Source organism: Giraffa tippelskirchi, chromosome 6 (genome assembly GCF_054371585.1).
Source record: "Giraffa tippelskirchi isolate mGirTip1 chromosome 6, T2T-mGirTip1v1.2.pri, whole genome shotgun sequence".
In the NCBI taxonomy this organism is placed as follows: Eukaryota; Metazoa; Chordata; class Mammalia; order Artiodactyla; family Giraffidae; genus Giraffa; species Giraffa tippelskirchi.
Window position 1 is genome coordinate 135201958 of NC_137280.1, and position 24663 is coordinate 135226620.

General features: G+C 40.4%; 1 protein-coding gene across 6 annotated transcripts in view; it reads right to left on the reverse strand.

Annotated features, from left to right (window-relative positions):
* The window catches only part of SLC36A3 (solute carrier family 36 member 3), a 76728-nt gene that overhangs the window by 43300 nt on the left and 8765 nt on the right, over nt 1-24663 (reverse strand). For 2 of the 6 annotated variants that reach the window (XR_014055549.1, XM_081495951.1), the window contains exons 5-10: nt 20668-20752; nt 19537-19755; nt 17704-17802; nt 17203-17369; nt 12680-12849; nt 9552-9732 (exon numbers count right to left, since the gene is read on the reverse strand). Coding sequence is in view for 4 of the 6 variants with exons in the window: in XM_081495951.1 (XP_081352077.1) it covers nt 9552-9732; nt 12680-12849; nt 17203-17369; nt 17704-17802; nt 19537-19755; nt 20668-20752 (921 nt within the window). In the remaining 2 variants the exon portion in view is untranslated. Of the gene's footprint in view, nt 1-3732; nt 3959-4141; nt 4377-4578; nt 4646-9372; nt 9733-12679; nt 12850-17202; nt 17370-17703; nt 17803-19536; nt 19756-20667; nt 20753-24663 lie in introns of those variants that run through there. The other 4 variants (XR_014055548.1, XM_081495950.1, XM_081495948.1 and 1 more) reach the window with 4 other exon arrangements.

Consider the following 24663-nt stretch of genomic DNA (forward strand, 5'->3'; position numbering starts at 1 on the left):
TTCAAAATCAGAAAAATGTAAATTGAAACAATATTAACATAACATTTGTCATTTCTTGGGTTGGTAAGAAAATAAGCACACTACCACAAACCACTAGGCAACGCTGTGTGGAAAAAGGTCCCCTCAAACATAACTGATAGGAATACAGACTGGTTCAGTCCTTCATGAGGGAATTTGTCAGTGTTACTGTTCATGTAGGCTTCCCTGGTGGCTCAGAAGGTGAAGAACCCACCTGCAATGCAGGAAAACCAGGTTCACTCGCTGGGTCAGGAAAATCCCCTGGAGAAGGGAATGGTAACCCACTCTAGTATTCTTGCCTGGAGAATCCCATGAACAGAGGAGCTTGACGGGCTACAGTCCAAGGGTTGCAAAGAGTTGGACACGACTGAGTGACTAAACACACACACACTGTTCATGTAAGAAAAATATACATGTGTCTGCTCATAGGTACATAAAGAAAAATGAGCTGGAAACTAATGAACTGGTTATTTACAGAGAGTGGAAAGAAGAGGGAAATGATAACAGGGTATAAAGGATGAAGAGGATGGGATGCTTCTGAGTACATCTTGTTGTACATCTAACTCTTGAGAACCATAATAATGTTTCTGAGTCCCAATAAATCAAGCAGGAGATAAGGGAAATTCAACATGGAATATAAACAGTAACAATATATTTCAAATAAATAATACAACAACACTGAAGTGGGTGGGAAAACAAAGTTACAGGTTTGATGGGGTACTATAAAGCAACAGGAAAAAGGAACTGCACACAAATACTGCATATACTCTAGTTTGTTTTTCACAGGAATAGTGTTAGCAATTCTGAAAGTATTTCCTGTGTATATTAGGACTGAGAAAATAAATATGGATAATGAGAGCATGGGGGCATACTGAAAGGACACAGGAACCAACTGGAAGGAGCTCTCAGTGGCCAAGTCTTGAACAACTTGAGCAAGAAAAGAAACAATGACAGCAATAGGTTATAATCCTTTGAATGAAAACAAACATCCATGAGTCTGTACACAACAGAATCCCAATTAAATGTAGAAGGAATGGTATTAATAGGAAAAAAAAAATCTTCAGGTAAATGCCACTGTCAGAATTGTTGCCAATAAGGAGCATCTATGGATGCTAAAATTATTGGATAAATGTATGAGAAACAGGATTTTGCACAGTCTCAAGATATCTCCTCACAGGATACAATTACAAAGGGGGAAATGTAATGGTGGAGAAACCTGGCAGACAACACTTACAAGTGATCCAAGCTAACATCACCAGTAAGCAATAAGACAGACTGACATCACGCACCTCCCAATACGTTGCACTGATAAAGGACAGTGACACTTCTCTGGCATTGCCCAAAATGTGTAATCTCAACTTTATCACAAGAATTATCACACACACCTAAACGGAGAAACATTACAAAAGAACTGGCCAGTCCTCTTCAAAACTCTCAGGGCCATGACCAGTAAGGAAAGACTGAGGAACAGTCACAGATCGGAAGAGAATAGGAATTGTGAGACCTTGGCTTAGGTGCTGGATTAAAAAAAGAATCAGAAATAGGATTTCACCAGGGTTAACTATTTAGGTTTAATAATTGTGCTATGTTTGGGTAAGATGTTAACATTAGTGAAAGCTATGTGATTTAAAGTTCTTTCAAAATAAAAAAGCTATGACAAACCTAGACAGCATATTAAAAATCAGAGACATCACTTTGCCGACAAAGGTCCATATAGTTAAAGCTATGGTTTTTCCAGTAGTCATGTATGAATGTGAGAGTTGGATCATAAAGAAGGCTGAGTGCCAAGGAACTGATGCTTTCAAACTGTGGTGTTGGAGAAGACTTTTGAGAGTCCCTTGAACAGGAAGGAGATCAAACCAGTCAATCCTAAAAGAAATCAACCCTGAATATTCATTGGAAGGACTGATGCTGAAGCTGAAACTCCAATACTTCGGCCACCTGATGCGAAGAGCCAACTAATTGGAAAAGACCCTGATGCTGGGAAAGATTGAGGGGAAGAGAAGAGGGTGACAGAAGATGAGGTGGTGTGATGGCATCATCGACTCAGTGGACATGAGTTTGAGCAAACTCTGAGAGATAGTGAAGGACAGGGAAGCCTGGCGTGCTGCAGTTCATGGGGTCACAAAGAGACACAACTTAGTGACTGAACAACAATAACAACAATAAGATAAAAAGTTGTAAAAATATATTGCAGAAGTTTCTCCATGACAACTGAGAAGTGTTACAAAATAGAAGCTTATCAGGGCGTGCAGAGTCTGGGTCACTGGGTGAAGTCAGGGAGGATTTTCCTGAGGAAGTGATAACAGATCTGACAAATGAATAGAAGTTAAGCAGGTAGAGACAGGAGGAAAGAGTTCCAAGTGGAGGAAACAGTATATGTGTAGGCCCTGCAGCAAGGTGAAGCTGCTTTTTGGAGACTGGACAGAGGCAGGTGCAGCTGGAGGGAAAAGGTGCCAGGAGAAGCGAGAGAGGTAGGGGAAGAGCAGATCACAGGGCCTGTGGTTCACGTGTGAGTCTCCCTGACCAGCAAGTCCAACTTTCTAAGTTATGGTCCACTTGAATATGTTTCCTTAAGAGGGTCATATCACTGTAATTTCACTTCCAAGAAGTGTCAGCATGCCAGAGGTTCTGCTCTCCCCACTGCCCCAGCTTTTTTTTAACCTTTAATCTTAGATCAGGGAATTGCTTGAGGGGCTCCTATGTGGGTTTGAGTTAGGCACTGTGTCTAGATGCTGTTTGCTAGTAACAAATCTCGTGACTCCTTAGAGTGTTGCCTGTCAGTTTCATTCCCATGGTCACAGTGGCTTATAAATCACTCATGTCACTTCTGTTGACTTGGGAGCCAACTATTGATGCTTCAGCTTCTGATGGACAACTTCCACTGCCACCCCCATGCAGGGCTCGTGTTGCTTAGCAATCTCAATCTGTGTTCTATAGCCATCTCAACCCTCTCATTCCTCTTTCTTTCTTTCAGTGGGCTTGTTGAAGATCCAAATTCAGCCTCTCCTTGAAATGGTTCTGTGTAACATTCCCTTCAAAGCCCCCACCACAGTTCATCTCAGTCATGTTAAGACGAATCACGTTCTTAGAGACAAGAAATGCAGTGGGAAATGATTCTGAAGGTTCTGGGGGTCAGGAATCCTCCTATAGCCTTTGTATCCTCCTAAATATCTCTATTCCAACGACCAGGTCCCAGTTTTTGCCAAGGAAGCATATGGCAGCAGAAAATTCACTACACATTGCTGAAACTAGAAAGGCCAATTTTGGGTCCTAACAGTGATCTCAGAGTGCTGGCTGCAATCAGAAACTGTTCTGTCATATGGTGGCCTGAGTCTCGTTATCTGTTAACTTACTTCCCTAATCTGAGTTTGCATATCATTCTATTCTACACTCAAACCTTAGTGCCAGAGTTGGCTACCCACCATCTGCAGACTGTTCAGTGCTACAAGGAGCAGAAATTCTTGCATTCATTTTTCCAGAGGTGCTTTTGCAACCCAGAGTCTATTAGTTTCATGGGGTTTGCGATTGCTCCTAAAGTTGCATGCAAAATTTAGTATGTATATATGTGAGTTGTATGGAAGGGGGATCCATAGCTTTCATTAGCTTCAACAAGTTGTATGACCCCTCCAAAAGTTATAAACCACTGTCTAATTTGCAATTTATTGTTCTATATTCTATAGTAAGTCTTCTATATATGCCATAAAACCTCACCTGCTCTAGGCTCATGGTCTGGGTCCCCAAAGAGCAAAGATTTTATTCTTGGCCTATATTAATAGCTTTCTTACATCTTGATAGGATGCTCCTCCCTATGTCCTCTTCCTTCATGCTGCCATAGCTACTTCACATCTCCAAGAGGTTGTTCCTTGACATCTGACCATTGCTAAATGAATGACGGCGCATTGCAGGGTGAGAACTCTGCCAACTCCAGCTGGGATTCCTGTTATTTAGGCCATAGACCCAATTATCAAATGGAAGGCAATGCTGAAAAGTGATGTTACCTAGAAATACTCATTATTCTATAGATTTATGCTTTTCATACTTTTCCATACAATAATACAGTTCGCTATAAAATGTTTTTAAGAAGTGGTGCTTCCATTAGAGTGAAACAGATCATTAACAGTTTCCCTCACATGAAGTTTCTTTAGTTATAAAATCAACACATTATTGTTAAAAATGTAACAACACAGGTAAGAAAAAGAAAAAACATAGGACTCCCCTGGTGGTCCAGTGGTTAAGAATCCAACTTGCAATGCAGAGAACATAGGTTCGATCCCTGGTCCAGGAACTGAGATCCCACGTGCCACAGGGCAGCTAAACCCATGTGCCGCAACTACTGAAGCCCATGCGCCCGTGCTCTGCAACAAGAGAAGCTACCACGATGAGAAGCCTGCACACAGCAACCAGAGAGTGTCTCCCGCTCGCCACAACTAGAGAAAGCCCATGCATGCAGCAATGAAGACCCAGAGCAGCCAAAAATAAATAAATAAATTTACATCCCCCCCAAAACCCACCACAAACAACAAAAACCGATAAAATTTCACTCATAATTGAACCCACCTGGAGAAAACTCCTGTAACATTTTACTGGGTTGGCCACAAAGTTGGTTCAGGTTTTCCTATAACATCTTCAGAAAAATAGGAATGAATTATTTTGCAAACCCAATATGTTGCACATATCCTTCAAAACTATTTGACTATATGCATACATGCTTTTTAAAAAAGAACCAAAATGGCATCAGGTTTCACATTCTAGTTTTAACAGATATATAATGAAACATATATTGTACAACTGAATAAAATTTGACATATATACACACGTGGGAAACCATCCTCACAGTCAAAATAGTGAACGTATTATCCATCACTTCTGAAAGTTTCCTCATGCCCATGCTCACCTCTCTAACCTTCAAGGAACATGATTTTCTTTCTGTCCCTACAGGTTGGGTTGCCTTTTTTTTTTTTTTTTTTATGACTAGAATGATACAATTTGCCACCAGCCAATGCAGGGAATACAGGTTCAATCCCTGATCCCGTAAGATCCCACATACTGTGGACCAGCTAAGCCTGTGCTCCACAACTACTGAAGCCTGTGCACTCTAGAGCCTGTGCTACACAAGAGAAGTCACCAAAATGAGAAGCCCAAGTGCACCACAAAAAAGAGCAGCCCCTGCTCACCACAGCTAGAGAAAGCCTGCGAACTAATGAAGACCCAGCACAGCCAAAAATAAAAAAAGATTCACCTATGTTATTGTGTGAATTGATAGTTTGTTCCTATTTATCACGGAATTGTACTACATGGCTTGGATACACCACAGTTTATCCATTCACTTGTTGATGGACATTTGGGTTGTTTCCTTTTTGCTACTGTAAATACAGTTACCGTAAACATGTGGGTACAAGTGTTTTTGTTTTTTGTTTTTGACTGTGCCGTACAGCTTGCAGGATCTTACTCCTCAACCAGGGATTGAACCTGTGCCATTGGCAGTGAAAGCATGGAGTCCTAATCACTAGACTGCCAGGAAATTCCTTTTACAAGTCTTTTTATAGGTAGAAAATCCCTTTCCTTTCAGGTAAATATCTTGAGGTAGAACAGTTGGATTATATAGTTAATCCATATAACCATATGTGTTGAACTTTTTAAGAAACTACCAAACTGTTTGCCAAAGTGGTTGCACCATGTCCATCCACAATAGCAGCATATGGGAGTTCCAGTTCCTCTACATCCTTGATGAGTATGGTCAGTCTTAAAAATTTTAGTCATTCTAATAAGTATACATGTACAGTTTTAATTTGAATTTCCCTAATTATTGATGATGTTGGGACATCTCTTCAATGCTTATTTATCATCCATGTATACTTTTTTGGTGAAGAATGCATTCATATTCTTTGTCCATTAAAAAAAAAGTTGTTTCCTAATTGTTCAGCTTTAAGAGTTCTTTATGTATTCTGAATATGAGTATCTCATTAAACACAAGCTTCTCAAAGATCTTCTCCCAGATGGTGACTTTTCCTCCTATCCTCTTAACAGCACCTTTTGAAGAATAAAGATTTCAGCTTTGATGGAGTTCACTTTAGCAATTTCTTGTTTTATGGATTGTGCTTTTGGTGTTATATCTAAGAAAGATCTTAGCCCAAGGGTCACAACATTTTTCTCTCCTATATTTTCTTCTAACAATTTTTAGGTTTTACATTTACATTTAGATCTAAGATACATTTTAAGTTGATTTTTTTATATGTGATGTATGGATCCAAGTTTTGTTACTTTTTTTTTTGGTGGAGGGGATCATAAAGATTTCCAATTCTTGCACACAACTTCCTTGAAAAGGTGATCCTTTTTCTACTACTTTGTCTTTTGTCAGAAATAAGTTGCCCACATATGTGTAGAATTATTTCTGGACTCTATTCTTTCCACCGAACTATTTGTCAGTTTTGGTGCCAACACTATGCAGTTGTTTTTGGCCACATTGCATGGCATGTGGGATCTCTGTCCCTTGACCAGGAATTGAACGTATGTCCCCTGCATTGGAAGCACAGAGTCATAACCACTGGACCAACAGGGAAGTCCCAACACCACGCAGTTTCGATTACAGTAGCTCTGCTATCATTTTTGAAATCAAACAATGTTAGCTCTTCAACCTTTCTCTTTTTCAAGAAACATTTTGGCAATTCTATATGTCTCTGCATTTCCATGTGAATTTCAGAATCAGCTTGCTAATTTATAAAATATTAAAATACCTCGCTGAATTTGATGAGAATTGATATCTTAACTATAATGTGTCTTCTGAGCTATGAATGAGGTGTATTTCTTCATTTTTTTGCTGTTCAGTCACTAAGTCATGTCTGACTCTTTGAGACCCCATGGAGCATGCCAGGACTCCCTGTCCTTCACCATCTCCCCGAGTTTGCTCAAACTCATCTCCATTGAGTCAGTGATGCCATCCAACCATCTCATCCTCTGTTGCCCTCTTCTCTTGCCCTCAATCTTTCCCAGCATCAGGGTCTTTTGCAAAGAGTCAGCTCTTCTCATCAGGTGGCCGAAGTACTGGAGCCTCAGCTTCAGCATCAGTCCTTCCAATGAATATTCAGGACTGATTTCCTTTAGGATTGACTGGTTTGATTTCTTTCCTGTCCAAGGGACCCTTCAAGAGTCTTCTCCAGCACCACAGTTTGAAAGCATCAATTCTTCAGCACTCAGCCTTCTTTATGGTCCAGCTCTCACATCCATACATGACTACTGGAAAAACTATAGCCTTGACTATATGGATCTTTGTCGGCAAAGTGACGTCTGTGCTTTTGAATATGCTGTCTAGGTTTGTCATAGCTTTTCTTCCAAGGAGCAAGTGTCTTTTAATTTCGTGGCTGCAGTCACCATCCACAATGATTTTGGAACCCAAGAAAATAAAATCTGTCACTGTTTCCACTTTTTCCCTATCTATTTGCCATGAAGTAATGGGACTGAATGGGTCTTAATTTCTTTTAGCAGTATTTTATAGATTTTAGTGTACATATGTTTCACATCTTTCATCAGAATTAACCCAGACTATTGCATGGTTTTGGTGCTTTTGTAAGTGCAGTTTCTAATTGTTCCCAGTCACAAATTTCCAAATATTAAACCAATCCTCTATTCCTAGGATAAACCCCACTTGGTCATGATGTATTATTCTTTTAATATATTGCTGAATTTGATTTACTAAAATTTTGTTTAGCATTTTCACATCTATGTTCATGAATAATTTTGTTCTGTAGCTTTATTTTCTTGCAATGTCTTTGCCTAGTTTTGGTTCACATAGTGTTTTAAACCAGCTTTTAAAAACTGATAAGTCACAAACATATTATAGGCATTTTAATGTTGTATTTTGCAATGTTTGGGGGGCATCACAGCACTTTATCTTGGATGAATCATAGTTTAACCTAATGTTGGATATTTGTTTCCAACTCTTTACTGTTATAAACAATGCACCCAGGGACTTTTGGTGGTCCAGTGATTAAGAGTAAGCCTGCTAATGCAGGGGATATGGGTTCAATCCCTAGTCCAGGAAGATTCCACATGCCGTACGACAACTAAAGCCATGTGCCACAAATATTGAGCCTGCACTCTGGAAAACGTGAGCTGCAACTGCTGAGTCTGTATGCACAACTACAGAAGCCCATGTGCCTTTAGAGCCTGTGCTCTGCAACAAGAGAAGCTACTACAATGAGAAGCTTGCACACCACAACTAGAGAAAGCCCGTGTACAACAACAAAGACTCAGTGCAGTTAAAAATAAAATAATAAAATTAAAAAAAAATTTTTTTTAATGCATACATTTTTGAAGACATAAAAGATTCTTAAGATAAACCCCTGGAAGTGAAATTAGTGGGTCAGAGGGCTATGCGTTTTAAGACATATATTGTAAAACTTCCCTCCAGAAAAGTCATAAAAATGTATTCTGCCATCTTCAGAATATAAGATTGTCTGTTTTTCCAAACCCTTACCAAAAGTAAGTATTATTTTTAAAAGGTCAGTAGTCCTTGCACATGATGAAATCCTTTCCATCACACAAACTGCTCAGTCCCTTTAGCCTAAATCAGCTCTAAGTGGTCTTAAGGTATCTAAGAAGGTAGGATGGGTGGGGGAGGGAGAGGGGGGCAGAGAGAGAGGGAAGAGGGAGAGAAAGAGCTGATATCCTTCTAAGTAGGAAAGTCATTTGTAATGAAAGAGTGCTAAGAAATGTTTTTATCCCTTAATTTACTTCTGGGATCCCATATCTCCAGGGCAACAGGGTAACTTGCTGATGGAGAGCCCTTCAATTTTCACACATGTGGTTAAAGGGTAAGTTCATTTCTTTTTTTTTTTTCTTTCAGAATGTCAGAGCTGGAAGAGCCCTTAATAGCCAATCAGTCCAATCCTTCATTTCAAAGAATGTGAAGATGAGATAGAGAGGGGGAGAAAGTTGCTCAAGATCCCACAGGAAATCAGTGGCAGAGCCAATGGCTGGACAAAAATCACTGCTAAGTTCTGTTTTTGTTCTGTGACTCGTCATTTAGAACCACATCTAGAAACCACAGAAACTCGTCTTCACCCAACATACTTTTCTAAACCTGATACTTCAAGGGCAGAATAGAGAGAATAACTGCTTTTGCATTTATATTTATGCTTGGTCTGTTTCAAGGACGTGGGCACATGGCATCATTTTTCCCATTAAATGAGGCAGATAATACGAGTAGTTGAATGTGGTTTTGGTTCAGAGGTACAAAAGGCCTCCAGAGAAATCCAAAAACCAGAAAAGACATAGCCTGAGAGGTACCAGTACTGACTTGTATCATCTACATTTCTCTTGGAAAGATAAAGAAACCACTAATTAATATAGAGATGCTGGGGTTTGATGAATGTATATAACATCCACAACAGAAGTCAAACTGGGAATGGGAATATGGGAGAACTATAAGAATAAAAATAGATAATTATGCATAGACACCTGTGGAGTTGGCTACGGAATGGTTGATGCGTTGGGTCAATTCATAGAGGGCTTGGTATGTTCCAAATACACACCCCAAAAGGCCCAGGATGCTGATCATGATGTCCTTCACGATGGTGATACAGTTCATGTCTTCAGGGTAAAAGGTGATGAGCTCCAGGAAGGGAGGGATGATGAGGGCCAGGGCACTGCTGCTCACGGAGCCTACCAGGGAGATGACCAGGTCCAGGCGGGGGATGAGGATGGCTGAGACACCTGTGGGGGAGAAGAGGTTTAGGATCATGGAATGTTCCTTCAGGAAGGGAGCCCAGAAACAAACCCTTTGTTTGGAGCCTTATAATTCCCCGATGCCTGAGACACCATCTGGAGAGGTGGCAAAGGAGCTCATTGTGAACTTGAGTAGCAGATCAAGCACTGTGGCTCTGGACTTCCACATCTGTTTAAACACCAATATACATGCTCCCCTTTCATGCTTTATCTATTGAGTTTTTCCACATATAATGTTTATTGATAAGGATTCTCTATCACCCATCTGTAATGATCTTCTCATTGCAGAGATGAGGAAGTCTAGAACTCTAGAGGGAATGGGTCATGCCCAAGGTCACATAGAGCTGAGACGAGAATCCAATGATATGCCCAATATAAGGCCCTTTCTACCCTACTAGACTGCCTCTAACGTATGTGAAAGAACTTGGTACACTGTAGGTGTTTGACAAATGCTTGACCCATACTCAGACACCGCATATACAGTCAAGTTGTACTGATTGACCCAATACAGTCCCTGTCTAGAAGCAAGGATGGATAAGTGATAAGAGATGGCTCTGCTGCTGTCAGGATCTCAACCACTGGTTTTCCTACTCTTAGAAGGAACCTGATAATAAAGGAAGACATAGAACATGCAGACAGCATTAGGTGGCTCACTCACTTTCTCTTCTCTTCCCATTAACACTCTTAGATATCCATATTTTATAAATACAATGAACATGTATCATGGATTTTGGGGAGGGTGTCCAATTTTGATAATATTTGATTGAACAAATATATATATTAATAATTTATGTGATTTAACTTTACACAGCCATGTGATTCTCCTACGAATAAATTAAGAAAAACCTCTTATGGAAAGCACTCAGACTAGCTTGCTGGTTCTTGAAGAAAATAACACCTCTTTTTGAAGCTGCTCCAGCACATCTAATCCAAGAACGAGACAGACTCATAGACTCTTACGGTTGAGAATCCATCAGCTCTCTGATGGGATGATCTTTGTCCACAGCGCTCCTTCATTAGATATTTAATAAATTGCTTACTGGAGGAGGTACAGAGAAAAGTCAGTGTCTGTTCTTTAGAAGAGCTCATGCAGATAGCGCAGAGAGAAGGCATGCTCACAGAAAGCTATTATGCAAGGTGCAGTGAAGGAGTGCTCTAGAAGGGTCAGATCTGGTCATGCTAACCCGTTGCTCAGGGCCCTTCCATGGCTCCCCACTGCCTGATCTCCTTAGCACAAGGTCCCTTAGGACTTGGATCTGCTTTATGTCTTATCCTCCCCTATGCTTTCAGTTCTCCAAGAGGCCATACATAAGTACTGGTCTCCAGTCTTTGCATACCCTGCTCCCTATACGTGGTACATTCTCTACTCCTCCCTGTTTCTTAATTATTTTTAGGTCTTAACTGAAATATTGTTTCAGTGGAGAGGACTTTCTGATCTGGCTCAGGCTAAGTTATAGGACCTTCTCAGGTGCTCTTAGAGCAGCCTTCTCTTACAGTCTTAACTATCATCTGGTCCATCACTGTGTACCATCTTCATGTACACCGCAATATGCTATAATTATTTCCCTGCATATATTTCCCACTCAAATTCTAAGCCTCATGAGGGCAGGAACCATGTCTTTTTCATGATTCATTATTGTATCCCTAGCACCTAGCACCATGTCAGGCACATAGTAGGTAATTATGATTGCTGAATGAGTGAAGGATAACGGAATTGACAGAGGAGTAAGCGAGGAAGAAGAGGTCTTTCAGTGCAGAACAGAAGCAGCACATGTCATTGAAAGTCATCTGTCTCCAGTGATGCTCTTTCCCTGATATCAAGTGGCCTGAACTACTCACTGCTCCTCTTCAATGGACACCTTTCCTACTGGGAATGATCTCAATACAATACACTTACAGGTTCCTGATGTCTTGGTACAGACTGGGAACCTTCTGTAACACCTTTAAGCCAAGCAGGTGTGCCGTTTCTGCTTCTAGAACTATAGTTACAGGGAGTATAGCATCTGGCAGTGTACTATTCTGTTGGTCTGCTCCAAGCCTTACAAACTTTCTTCTGACCATGAACTGAGACGAGATTCCCTCAAGTGTAAACACAGAGTCCTGGAGACTTTAAGACGAAATTTACTCTCTCTCTTACACAATAATTCTACAGTTGTTTGAGAACAGATACAGAATTTTCCCAAGCCTTTGTTTCTCCAGGCAAAACCTCCCTAGTTCTTTCCTTAATTACTCACAGGCCACCATTTTAAATTTTCTTAGGGAAAGTATTTCTCAGCCCTATTCACAATGTTTCCCAAACATCTACAATGGCACCTGATATAAAATGAATGAGGAAATGAATGAATGAATGAATAGAAGGAAGAAAGGGAGAGATGGGGGAAGGGAGGAGAAAATGACTTCCAAGAATGTAACACATCAACCCTTTGAGGTTCTTCCTATAGTTAAACATCACCTTAAGAGGACTTCACATTAATTTTTGATAGGAAGGAATATGGCTCAGTGGAAAACACAGACTTTGGTGCCACACAACCTGCATTCAAATACCAACTCTGTCACTTAGCAGCTATATGATGTGAGCTTGTTACTTCATCTCCTGGGTCACAGTTCCTTCAGCTGGTAATATTACATAGTTAGGCTGTCCTGAGTATTGCATAATCTCAGTGTTGTGCCTGACATATAGGAGGCATATAGGAATGAATAAATGACACTTCTTTCTCCCACAAACCAGCCAATGTATTCTATGTGTAGATAGTAGAGATTACTGTAACATTTACTCTGTGACAATTCTGTTAACCCATTTTTCAGCTGGAAACTTGAGGCTCAGGGAGGTAAAATATGTTGCTTGGCTGGTGGCTGAGCCAGCGATAGTGGGGTAGCTGTCAGTGTGGCTCCAAACCACAACTTTGGGCAAAGAGAGCCCTTTCGTCCTACTCACAGGTCAGACAGACCAAGGCTGTGCGGACAGACAGGTCTGCAAACAGCGCCCAGCTCTCTGACACCTGGGAGATGACGACGGGGATGATGATCTCAGCCGGGACGTGGAACTGGAGGGCATAGGTGAAGAAGATGCCGATGGAGTACGTCAGCTTGACTGACTGGTACAACCTGTAGAGAGAGAGGGACAGCACATGAAATTCGATGTGGCTCCAGGGCAGGGCCATGCGGGATTTGCTCACTGCTTGGAAGCTGGGACTTGTTAAGTTATATCACCACCTAACTTCCACTGACTCAGCCTGACTTGCCATTAGAGCCACTTGGGAAGTTTATTAAAAGTGTACATTCTTGGAGATTCTCATTTAATAGGCTCGCAGCTCAGGAATCTGTGCCTTTTTTTTCCTTCTTTTTTTTTTTTTTTTTAAGGTATATCTGCATAGAGGAAAGTTCACAGTATAAAGAGATCATATTCCCTCCCACCTTTGATTCCCAGTGTCCAGTTCCTCCCTCCACAGGCAACTCCTCTAACAATTTTCTTGAAGCCCCTCCAGAAATACTGTAGACACAAACTTATACAGAATGTAGGTACACATACAGAAGCATCCTTTATGTACCACTGATTTGTTTTTGTTCATTAAATATTTCTTAGATATTGTTCCCCATCAGTACACATAGATCTGGCTCTTCTATTTAATAGCTGCTGATATTCCAATTGCATAGATATACTATAATTTGTTTAATTTTAAAGAAATTTTTATTGGAGTATAGTTGATTTACACTGTTGTTTTAGTTTCAGTTATATAGCAAAATGGATCATGTATATATATATATATATATGTATACACACATATCCCCTCTTTTTTTTAGATTCTTTTCCCATATAGGCCATTACAGAGTACTGAATTGAGTTCTCTGTGCTATAAAGCAGGTTCTTACTAGTTATCTATTTTTATAATTTTTAACTGCTCCCCAATTAATAGACATTTAGATTATTCCTAGTCTTCTGTCAGTAAACTACACAGCAAAGAATATGCTTGTACATATACCTATGCACATACAGTATACACCCCCAGATATAAAAACGCTGGGTAAAAGTATATGTGATTTAACATTTTGATAGCTCTCATAAAATGGAACACATTGTTGTAAATTAGTGCAGCTAATGTGGAAAGCAATATACCAGTTCCTTAAAAAATTAAAAACAGAACTACCATATGACTCAGTAATTCCACTCCTGGGTTCAGTTCAGTTCAGTCACTCAGTCGTGTCCGACTCTTTGCGACCCCATGAACTGCAGCATGCCAGGCCTCCCTGTCCATCACCAACTCCCGGAGCCCACCCAAACCCATGTCCATTGAGTCGGTGATGCCATCCAACCATCTTATCCTCTGTCATCCCCTTCTCCTCCTGCCCTCAATCTTTCCCAGCATCAGGGTCTTTTCCAATGAGTCAGCATGTAACTGAAAAAACTTAAAACTCTAATTCAAAAAGATACATGCACTCCTATGTTTGTGTGAAAGTTGCTCAGTCGTGTCCAGCTCTTTGCAACCCCATGGACTCTACAGGCCAGAAAACCGGAGTGGGTAGACTTCCCCTTCCCAAACCAGGGATCGAACCCAGGTCTCTTGCATTGCTGGCAGATTCTTTACCAGCTGAGCCACAAGGAAAACCCTTATGTTTATCACAGCATTATTTACAATTGCCAAGATATGGAAGCACCAGATGAAAAGATAAAGAAGACATGGTATATGTGTATAATGGAATGCTGTGCTGTGCTTAGCTGCTGAGTCGTGTCTGACTCTTTGTGACCCCATGGACTGTAGCCTGTCAGGGACCTCTGTCCATGGGATTCTCCAGGCAAGAATACTGGAGTGGGTTGCCATGCTCTCCTCCAGTGGATCTTCCCAAACCAGGGATTGAATCCAGGTCTTCTGCACTGCAGGTGGATCTGAGCCACCAGGGAAGCCCAACAATACTGGAGTGGGTAGCCTATCTGTTCTCCAGGGGATCTTCTGACCCAGGAATCCATCCAGGGCCTCCTGCATTGCAGGTGGATTCTTTACCAGCTGAGCTACCAGGGAAGCCCATAATGGAATGCTACTCAGCCATAAAGAAGAATGAAATTTTGCCATTTGCAACAGTGTGGATGGACTTGGAGGGTATTATGCTAAACTGAAATAAGTTAGACGGAGAAAGACAAATACCGTATAGCATCACTTATATGTCAAATCTCAAAAATAAACTAGTGAATATAACAAAAAAGAAGCACATTCACAGATATAGAGAACCAACTAGTGGTTACCAGTGAGGAGAGGGGTGGAGGGAAGGGCAAGATAGGAGTAGGGAACTAATAGGTACAAACTACTATGTATAAAATAAGTGAGCTACAGAATATATGGTACAACACAGGGAATATAGCCAATATTATATACTAACTATAAATGGTACATAACATGTATTAATAAAAATTGTGACTCACTATGTTATACACTGGAAACTTATGTAACATTGTACATCAACTATACCTCAATAAAAAGAAATAAAAAATAAAATTTTGATAGCTCTTGACATATTGCCCATTTGTTGTCTGAGCACAGTGGAGTGCTTGCTACCCTCCATCCTTGGAAAAACACAGTGTGTGAACACACGCTGGTTTGTGTCATTGTGTTTTGTAAAACTGACATTTCTATTATTAGGAGAGAGACAGAGCAGCTTTTCAAATATATAAATTGTCATTTTTGTTTTAATTTGCCTGTGAACTATTTGTTCACATCCATTTCTTCTTGGTCTTTTGCTTATTCCTTCTTTAAGGCTCTTCTGGAGAATCTCATCACTAGCCAGGCTCAGAGAAGGTGTGAGGTCCTTATGGCAGCTGATGCCCATTTTTTTCCAGCTGATATCCCAGAAGGAAAGTGCCATGTGCAATGTGGTGGCAACCCAAATTGCCCAGAATAAGAACAGCATATTAAGTTGATATCTTACTGGTATAAAATAAGTCACAATTTCAAGGAAATTCCACATTAATTATCTCATCTGGTCATTACCACAACACAGTGAAATGGGTAGGACTGGTGATATTTTTCTCATTTTACAGCTGTGGCTTCATGGGAAATGCACACCCTCCCCCACCCGCCCCTCCACCTCCCCGCCTCCCGCCCCCCCCACCTCACCTCAGTCTACTGATGTCCAAAAGACCAAGGCTGTGTCGGAGACTAACAATGATTATAGCTAATACTCAGTGAGCACTTACTGCATACCAGACACTTTTCTAAGCATTTTATGTATTTGAAGCCAATTTGCCCTCACAGTCACTCCCTAAGAGACAGTGTGGCAGTCATTTGTGCCGCTCAGCTGCTCACCAAATACCCCCAAGTCTTCCAGACATGTGGCAGAATTTCATTTCTGTGTTCTCTGGAGTGAGGCATGGTCACTTGCTTTGACTGATGGTGTGAACAGAAGAGACAGGTCACTTCTCAGAAAAACTTTAGGGCCTTCATGGTTAAGGGTGTGATTCAATGTGCTCTTTGCCGTGGCAACCAATGAAGTTTCAGGGAGTGGCTGGCCGATCAGTCTGGGTCTTGGAAGTGGGGATGGTGCAGAGCTGAGCCCCAGCTATCCCATAATGGACATGTAGCATGAGCATACAATTAAACATTTGTGTGTGTTCAGCCACTGAGATTCTGGAGTGGCTTATTTTGTTTATTACCAGAGCATAACCTATCCTGACTGATACAAATAGGCAAGAGTATTATCCTTATTTTACCGAGGATGGAAATGATGTCTGCAAGATTAGGTAACTTGTCCAAGGTCACACGAGAACCAGGATCAAATCCCATTGCTCAGAGGTAGAATCTGTGCTCTTACATACTTGGTTCTACTGACAGCTTAGTCATTCTGCACCTACTACCGCCAGAATAAGGACAATGGCTAATACTCGATGAATGCTGTATGTCAGTTCCCCAAATGTTTCCTGGATGAACGAATGGATGAGTAAATGAATGAATGATTAATGCAAGAACTTCAGTCAAAGTTCCAGGTGGGGCACAGCAATGGCAGTCTAGGCCCATTTCTGGAATTGGGGACCTGAGTAGTTGTCCATACGCAGGACCCTCAATCATTACTTCAGAGTTATACTTTTTGTTGTTGCTGTTTCTGTTCCCTAAGCCCTCCCAGATCATTCCTGTTTGAAAGCCTTTGAACCACAGAGTCAGAGAGAATTCAGTTTCAACTTCTCATGAACAGCATGAACTGGGAAAGTTACTTACAGCTTTTTCACATATCAACTTCCTCATCTAATTCAATGGAGTTGATAATAATAATGCTAACCCATAAGGCTGTTGAGAGAATTAAATGAGATGATACACAATGCCTGGGTTATTAAATGTACCTGTTATTATAATACAGATACTAGCAGTCAATATTTTGTTGTTGATAATGACTCAAGGATGCCACATTCTGCTGCTGAGGCTCAGACTCTGTGACTCCCCTCCTCTTCCCCCCAGCCCCAGATGGGCAGGGACGTACCAGCAATTGGGCAAGTTGAGGGTGATGCTGGCCTGAGTGTTCGACCCAAACTTCATGTAGCCCAGTGTCCCCAGGCAGATGTAGAGGACGATGACAAGGGACATCCCCAAGTACAGAACAAAGGAAAACTGCTGTGGATGCTTCATCTGGTTTTTGAGAGGTAGAACCTGGAGGTGAAAGGAGGTTAAGAAAGAAAAGGTAGAAGGAGAGAAAGCAGGTTTCCTCTCAAGGACAGACATCCTTCTCCAGGTGGCCCAGAGTCAGGACGGGTCCACATGCCCTTTCATCTCCTCCCACATTTTCTATAGCTAAGAGTACCCCATCTTCAAGGCTTGGTGTGGTGTACAGAGCAGATGGCATCCTGCAAATGGGGAATGACTTTCCCTTCTGCCACGAGATCATATTCTGCATTTTTCATAAGTACTGCTATTTAGGCCCCTGGAACAAAGACTGGCTTCCACAGAGAGAACTGGGGACTCTCAAATCCCACACCCATCTTACCATGCCGACACCTTCAAATGTGAAGATGGCTGTACCGAAGAACAGTAAGAAGGTCTTCCAGCCTGCCATCAAGGGTAGGTTCCTGGGATCTGGAATCTCCTAAAAGGAAGAAGAAGAAGGGCATTGGTTTTTCCAAGGCACAGAAGTCACCCCAAATCTGGTAGAGAGTTAGGCTTGCCTGACGTCAACAGGGACAGTATTAGAAGCACCCATGAGAGAGCTACAGCTGAGTTAGCCTTCTCAACTTTTAAAAAAGTTACTTCTTTTACACACAGCATACAATTTACCATTTTAAACATCTTGAGTGTACAATTCAGTGGCATTAAGAACATTCACATTGTTGTACAATCATCACCAATTCCATCTCCAGAACATTATCACCATTCCCAGTTGAAACTGTGCAGCCATTATATAATAACTCCCTATTACCCAGCCCCTCTGGAAACGCCTATTTGACTTTCTGTCTCTATGAATTTGATTGTTCTAGGTACCTCATATAAAAGAACTCATATAATATTTCTCTTTTTGTGATTGACTTATTTCACTAAGCATAGTGTCCTCAAGGTTCATCCATGTTGTAACACGGATCAGAATTTTATTCCTTTGCAAGGAATACATTATATATGTTTAATTTCGATTTACCACATCTTTACATGGAAAATGGAACCCAGGGAGGAGAAAGAATTGCCCAAGGCCCCTCTTCCAGTCAGTGGCACAGCCAAGATATGAATTCAGGTCTTGTGTGTTCCAGTTCTCTAACACCTCTTTCCCATCACTTCTCTCAGAGCTGTGGAGTACTGGCACAGCAGCTACCACCGATCTAGAAGGAATGATTCTCTTAATAAGATTCCTGTGGGCAGAATAATGTCCACATCATAGTCCCTGGAACCTTGAGTATGTTACATTACTTGGCAAGGGAGAATTAAGTTTCTAGGCTGAATTAAGGTAGCTAATCAGCTAAATTTAGTAGGAGATTACCCTGGATTATCTAGGTGGGTTTGGTGTCATCACAAGGGTCTTTTAAAGTGGAAGAGGGAATCAGGAGAGAGAACCAGAGAGATGGCAGCATGAGAAAGACATGGCCTGACACTGCTGGCTTTGAAGAGGGAAGTGGGCCATGAGCCAAGGCCTGCGGGTGGCTTCTAGAAGCTGGAAAAGGCAAAGAAACAGATTCTCCCCACAAGCTTCCAGAAAGAAATGCAGCCCTGACCAGTGAGACCTCAAGAGTTCTGAGATAATTCTGTGTTGTTTTAAGTTACTAGATTTGTGGTCATTTGTCACAGCAGCAGCAGAAAACTAATACAACCCCAGAGACTTTCAAAGAAATGAAACTGTAGTAGGGAATTTCAGGGCCTATAACGATAGCAAAGCATGGGCTTGTGAGGCAAAATGACTGTATTTAGGGGAAAAATTACTGTTTATCAGTTTCCTTGTCTGTGAACTGGGGATAAAGCAGCACTACTTCCATAACAGCATCATTGTGAAGATTTAGTGAGTTAAATTGGTTACTTGACTGAGGTTTATCTCCCCGAGTGATTGTAGCCTCCATGAGAGCAGACAGCTCGTCAGTTTTACTTATCACTGAATCTCTGTCCTCTGTACATTGCTTGGATCACAGAAGTTATCAATAATTATTTGTTGAAAGACCCATTGCTATATAATGTGACGACGACAATGATGATGATGGTGAGTAGCTTTTATAGCCTGTGGGGCAGAAGAGTTCACAGCTATTACTTGAGCAGGAGGTCACCTTTCCTGCTCTCATCTGCCCATAATGACAGTGTCTCAGAAGCCCTGGACCCTGACCCTCCTGCAGTGGTTTTGGGCACAGACCTGCATGATATACTCAAAGATCAGAGCCATGCTCCCCAGGGTGATGATGTTGGCCAGCATGGAGAAGATGGACAGCACCCTGACGTTCTGGATAAACACCAGCAGGATCAGGAAGGGCAGGATCGTCAGCATGTAGAAGCGAATGTCCATGTTGGGGGTCAGCACCAGGATCTTCCTGGGTTCGCAGGTTTTGGAGGTCACGTGGGCTTCTTCCACCATCTGATGTGAAGCACAATGAAAGGCAGTATAGTTACAGCTGCTACATTAACAAAGGAAACCCAGTTAAGTTTCAATTTCAGACAATTAACAGATAACTTTTTAGTAAAAGTATGTCCCAAATATTATACAAAGATACACTTGTAGTAAAAAAAAATTGCTGCTTATCTGAAATTTCAACTTAATTGGGTTTCCTATACTTTTATTTGTCACATTTGGTAATCCTAAACTGTAGTACCCATGATTGTGACAACCAGAAATCCTCAGAGTCATCAAATCTCAAGGCTGAAGCATCATTCTGTCATCTAGCCCAACTTCTTCTTATGTACCAAATAGTTTTCTTTCATATATCCAGAGAACAGGAATTGATTATACAGGAGTATCTTCAACTTTAGATAGTTCTAAAAGTTAGAAAGCTAAGAATTTGAGCAAAATCTGTCTGCTTGAATATTCTATCCATAAAGGCTGTCATAGTTTTGACTATTTGAATGCACAAAAACAAGTATACTTCTATTTCATGAAGCCAAGAAAGAATGCTATGATTGACTTGTAATGCCTGTTAGGAATGCAATGAGGGAAAGATTGCAACTTGTTTGCTTTAGTTATCTTCTACATGACAACCTTGAGATACCTAAAGAAAATCTCATCAACACTTCTAGGCTAAAAATTCTCAATTATTTCTGATTGGACATGACTATAAGCTATCCTGGCTGCATTCCTCAGATGTTGCTTTGGCTTCATTATGATCTGTTTAAAGAGTGATTCCCAGGACAGAAAGAACTCCCAACTGAAGCCTGATTAGGGAGTAGAAATAAAGCCTCTCCTATCATGATCCAAAAACTTCACTTTTGCTAAAACAACCCTAGCAGCAGGAGGTCTGCTTTCCCTCACTCTGCCCAGAAGAGGCCTCTTTACCTGTTGTAAATTGTCTGCCATAAACATAAAATAAACACTGCAGAAGCCCAGTTGGGTGATGATTAATAAGAAGCTGACAGTGTACCTGAGAAAGAAAAGAAGAGGCAGACAGAAGGAGAAATGAATTATTTTTAATGCATTTATTTTTATTTTTTGAGACAATTATTTCTTTTGTTATTATTTTTACTATTTCCCCATTTTTTAACTTTCAAGTTTAAATTTCAAGTCCACAGTAAAAGTTGAAAGACTAGTATAATTAACATTATATATCCTTTCACTAGATATACTTATTGTTAACTTTTAGGTCTAACTGCATTATGTATAGATGGAAGAATGTGTTCATACACACACACACACACACACGTGTGTGTGTGTGTGCATTTTTTAAGAACTATTTTAAAATTAACTGCAGATATTATAACATGTCAACCTTAAAGACTGTAATATCTTCCTTAGGACTATGATATCCAACTTCAATATCCTCAAATATATAGTCTATGTTTTAGTTCAGTTCAGTTCAGTCGCTCAGTCGTGTCCGACTCTTTGCGACCCCATGAACTGCAGCACGCCAGGCCTCCTTGTCCATCACCAACTCCTGGAGTCCACCCAAACCCATGTTCATCGAGTCGGTGACGCCATCCAACCATCTCATCCTCTGTCGTCCCCTTCTCCTCCCGCCCCCAATCCTACCCAGCATTAGGGACTTTTCCAATGAGTCAACCCTTCGCATGAGGTGGCCAAAGTATTGGAGTTTCAGCTTCAACATCAGACCTTCCAATGAACACCCAGGATTAATCTCTTTTGGGATGGATTAATTGGATCTTCTTGTTTTACTTTATTTTTATTTATTTTTACTTCTTTTTTTGGCTGTGCTGTTGGGCTTGTAGGATCTTGGTTCCCTGACTAGAGACTGAACCTGGGTCCTCAGGAGTGAAAGCTCTGAATCCTAACCACCAGACCACCAGGGAATTCCCAAATATTTTAAATAACCCAATTCTCTCCAAAATATCTTTTATAGCTGTTTTAAAAATTTCTTTGATTCAGGATCTAATTACATTTCATATATTGCATTTGCCTATGTTTCTTTAGTCTTTTTTTTCAGGTAGAGCAGTCCTATACATAGCTACCCTTTTTGTTTCCCATGACATTGGCTTTTTGGGAAGAGTCTAGGCCATCTGTCTTGTAGAATGTCCCACAGTGTGGACTTACATGACTGTTTCCTGGTGATTCAGATAAGCAAGCCTACCACATAGGTGATACTTTGTACTTATATTTCATAATATTGGGAGGCACAGGATGTCTTGTGGTTCTACTGTGATGTGAATTCTAGGCCTCTCCATTATAAGTACACATTTCCTGCTTTGCAACCTGTAGGTAAAATTTTGAGATGGCATGAATAGCCTGTCTTCCTCAAGCCAAAGGTTTTAACATTCATTCATAATCTTTGCTGAATCAATTATTTCATTGGTTGGTTGCAAGGTGTTCTGTCATTTTATCTAAGTTTATTAGCTAGCATCTAAGAAAAATACATTCTCTCCCTCTTTTTTTATCACAATAAATTCACATTAATTATTCTTTATTTAGTATATTATATTCTGCTATTGCCATTATTCTTCTGGATTCTTACATTGTCCTGAATTTGAAGATATATTTATCTACTTTTTTGTGAGAATATTTTGAGAGTTCTACATTTAAAAAATTTTTTAATTGGAGGATAATTGCTTAACAATGTTGTGTTGGTTTCTGATGTGTAACATCATGAATCAACCATAAGTATACACATATCTCCTCCTCTTAAGCCTCCCTCCCACCAACCCCTCCATCCCACCATTCATTTTTTTCAAAAGAACAAAAATATGTTCCTCTACTTAGGTTCTAATGTTTAGATCCACGTTTTTCAAGACTGGGTTGTAGTAACCAATGCATCAGAATCATCTGAGGTTGGTGATTCCTGGCTCTCATATCAGCCTACTGAGTCAGAAGCTTGGCAGTGTCATATGAGACTTCAGAAGAGAGATTTTTTTCTCTTTATAATGGAAATTTTCAAACATACAAGAAAGCAATGATAATAATTCAATGACTCCTCATGCGCTCATCCCAGCTTCAACAATTAACTTTTAGGGAATCCTCTTCCATCTATTCCTTCACCCCTACTGCACACAAGCTTCTTCTGTTGGAGTATTTGAAGTTAAGGGAAAAAAATCAGCAAGGCGAGGGGAATATAGAAAATTAAAGTATTTGAAGTATTCCGCCTGTAAATAACTCAGTATGCAGTTCTAGTGGACAAGACCTTAAATAAAATATAACCACCAAGCCCTTAATCACCCCTTACAAAATTAACAATAATTTCTTTCTTTTAAAAAATATTTACTCATTTATTTGGCTGTACCTGGTCTTAGCTGCAGTATGAGGTATATTCAATCTTAGTTGTGGCATGTGGGAACTAGATCCCACATCTGATCTAGGGATCGAACTGACCAGGGATCGAACCTGGATCCCCTGAATGGGGAGCATGAAGCCTAAGCTACTGGACCACCAGTGAAGTCCCACAATAATTTCTTATATCATTTAATATTCCACCATAGTCAAACTTTTCCAATTTTTTTCAAAAATATCTATTTCAGAGTTGTTTTCTAAACAAGTCTCTACGTTGCATTTTGTTATTAAGTCTCAAGTTTTTTAATCTGCTATATTCCCCTTGCCTTATTTATTTTTTTCCCTTGCAATTTAAAATTTTTTCATTGGTGTTGAAGATACCAGAAAATTTCCCTGTAGTATGTTTAACTTTCTAGATTCAGTTGATGAATTCATAATGTCATTTACCTTGTTCTTCTATCCCCTGTATTTCCTATAAGCTGATATTAGATCTAGTGGTGTGATAAGACTGAGGTTCTTCCTTTCTGTTTCGGGCAAGGGTATTTCAGAGGTGGCTCTCTGTACTCCCTATTGAATCCTATTGTAAGACACATTATGTCTGGTTGCCCAATGTCCAAACACGAGACGACTAGAAGGGGTCAGGTGAGGCCTGTGTATTCTTCTTTTATAATTTTCCAATGACCTTTCACAATGAGGATTGTTGCTTACATGGAATAGATAGTTTTTAATCAAACTCCCCAGGTATCTCTTAGCACACTAAAGATGACAAATTATTGGTTTAAATAAAATAGTTTCCTAATTCTTTTTCAGTTACTGGCATTCTTTCTCATTGCCCCAGAGAAATGGCATAGTGTAGTGGGTGAGAGCTGAATGTTCTAGATTTCAGTCTGTGCTCTGCCATTAGATCCCTGGGTAACTTAAACCAAACTTATGGCTCTATCTGGTCTTAATTTTCTTCCATTTGAATAGACATAGATATTAGTGATCTTCAAGGAGCCTTCTTGCCTGAAAGTTTTATTCAGGGTGCATCAGAAGTTGATAACTTGGTGAGAAAGGATGGACAATTGTGAGATCTCTGTTATTACTGCCCCGTGCCTCTCCGATCTGACAATCAGAGTGATTCCTGACATTCTCAAGAGAGGAGTTGCAGGAGGGGTCTTGGCAGATGAGGGACTGACTACTTCTTGAGGGCTCTGTTGGGAAAGGCTAACATATTAGGTGCTTGCTTGAAACTCTGCTTCTCCACTATCTGTGTCTTTGACCCTAGACATGTTATTCTATCTCTGTGAGCCTTGGTCACCATATTTCTTCCCAATAAAGATGCACCCACCTACCTCACAAGGTCATTGAAATGATCAGAGGCAATCAGATACAGGAAAGCATTTTGCATATCATAGAGTTTTTATCCAATGAGTGAACAAGCTAAATTGTAATGTTCACTATTAGGAGGATTAAATAAAACCACAGGATCCATCTATATGGTTGGGGAACATTGTGAGCCTTACAAAACAATGAAGTCAATTTGTATGTCTCAATGTGGAAAGAAACTAGAGACATAATGTTAGGTGAAATAGCAAATTTTCAATAAATATTCCAATTAATATACAAGAAAATACAAAA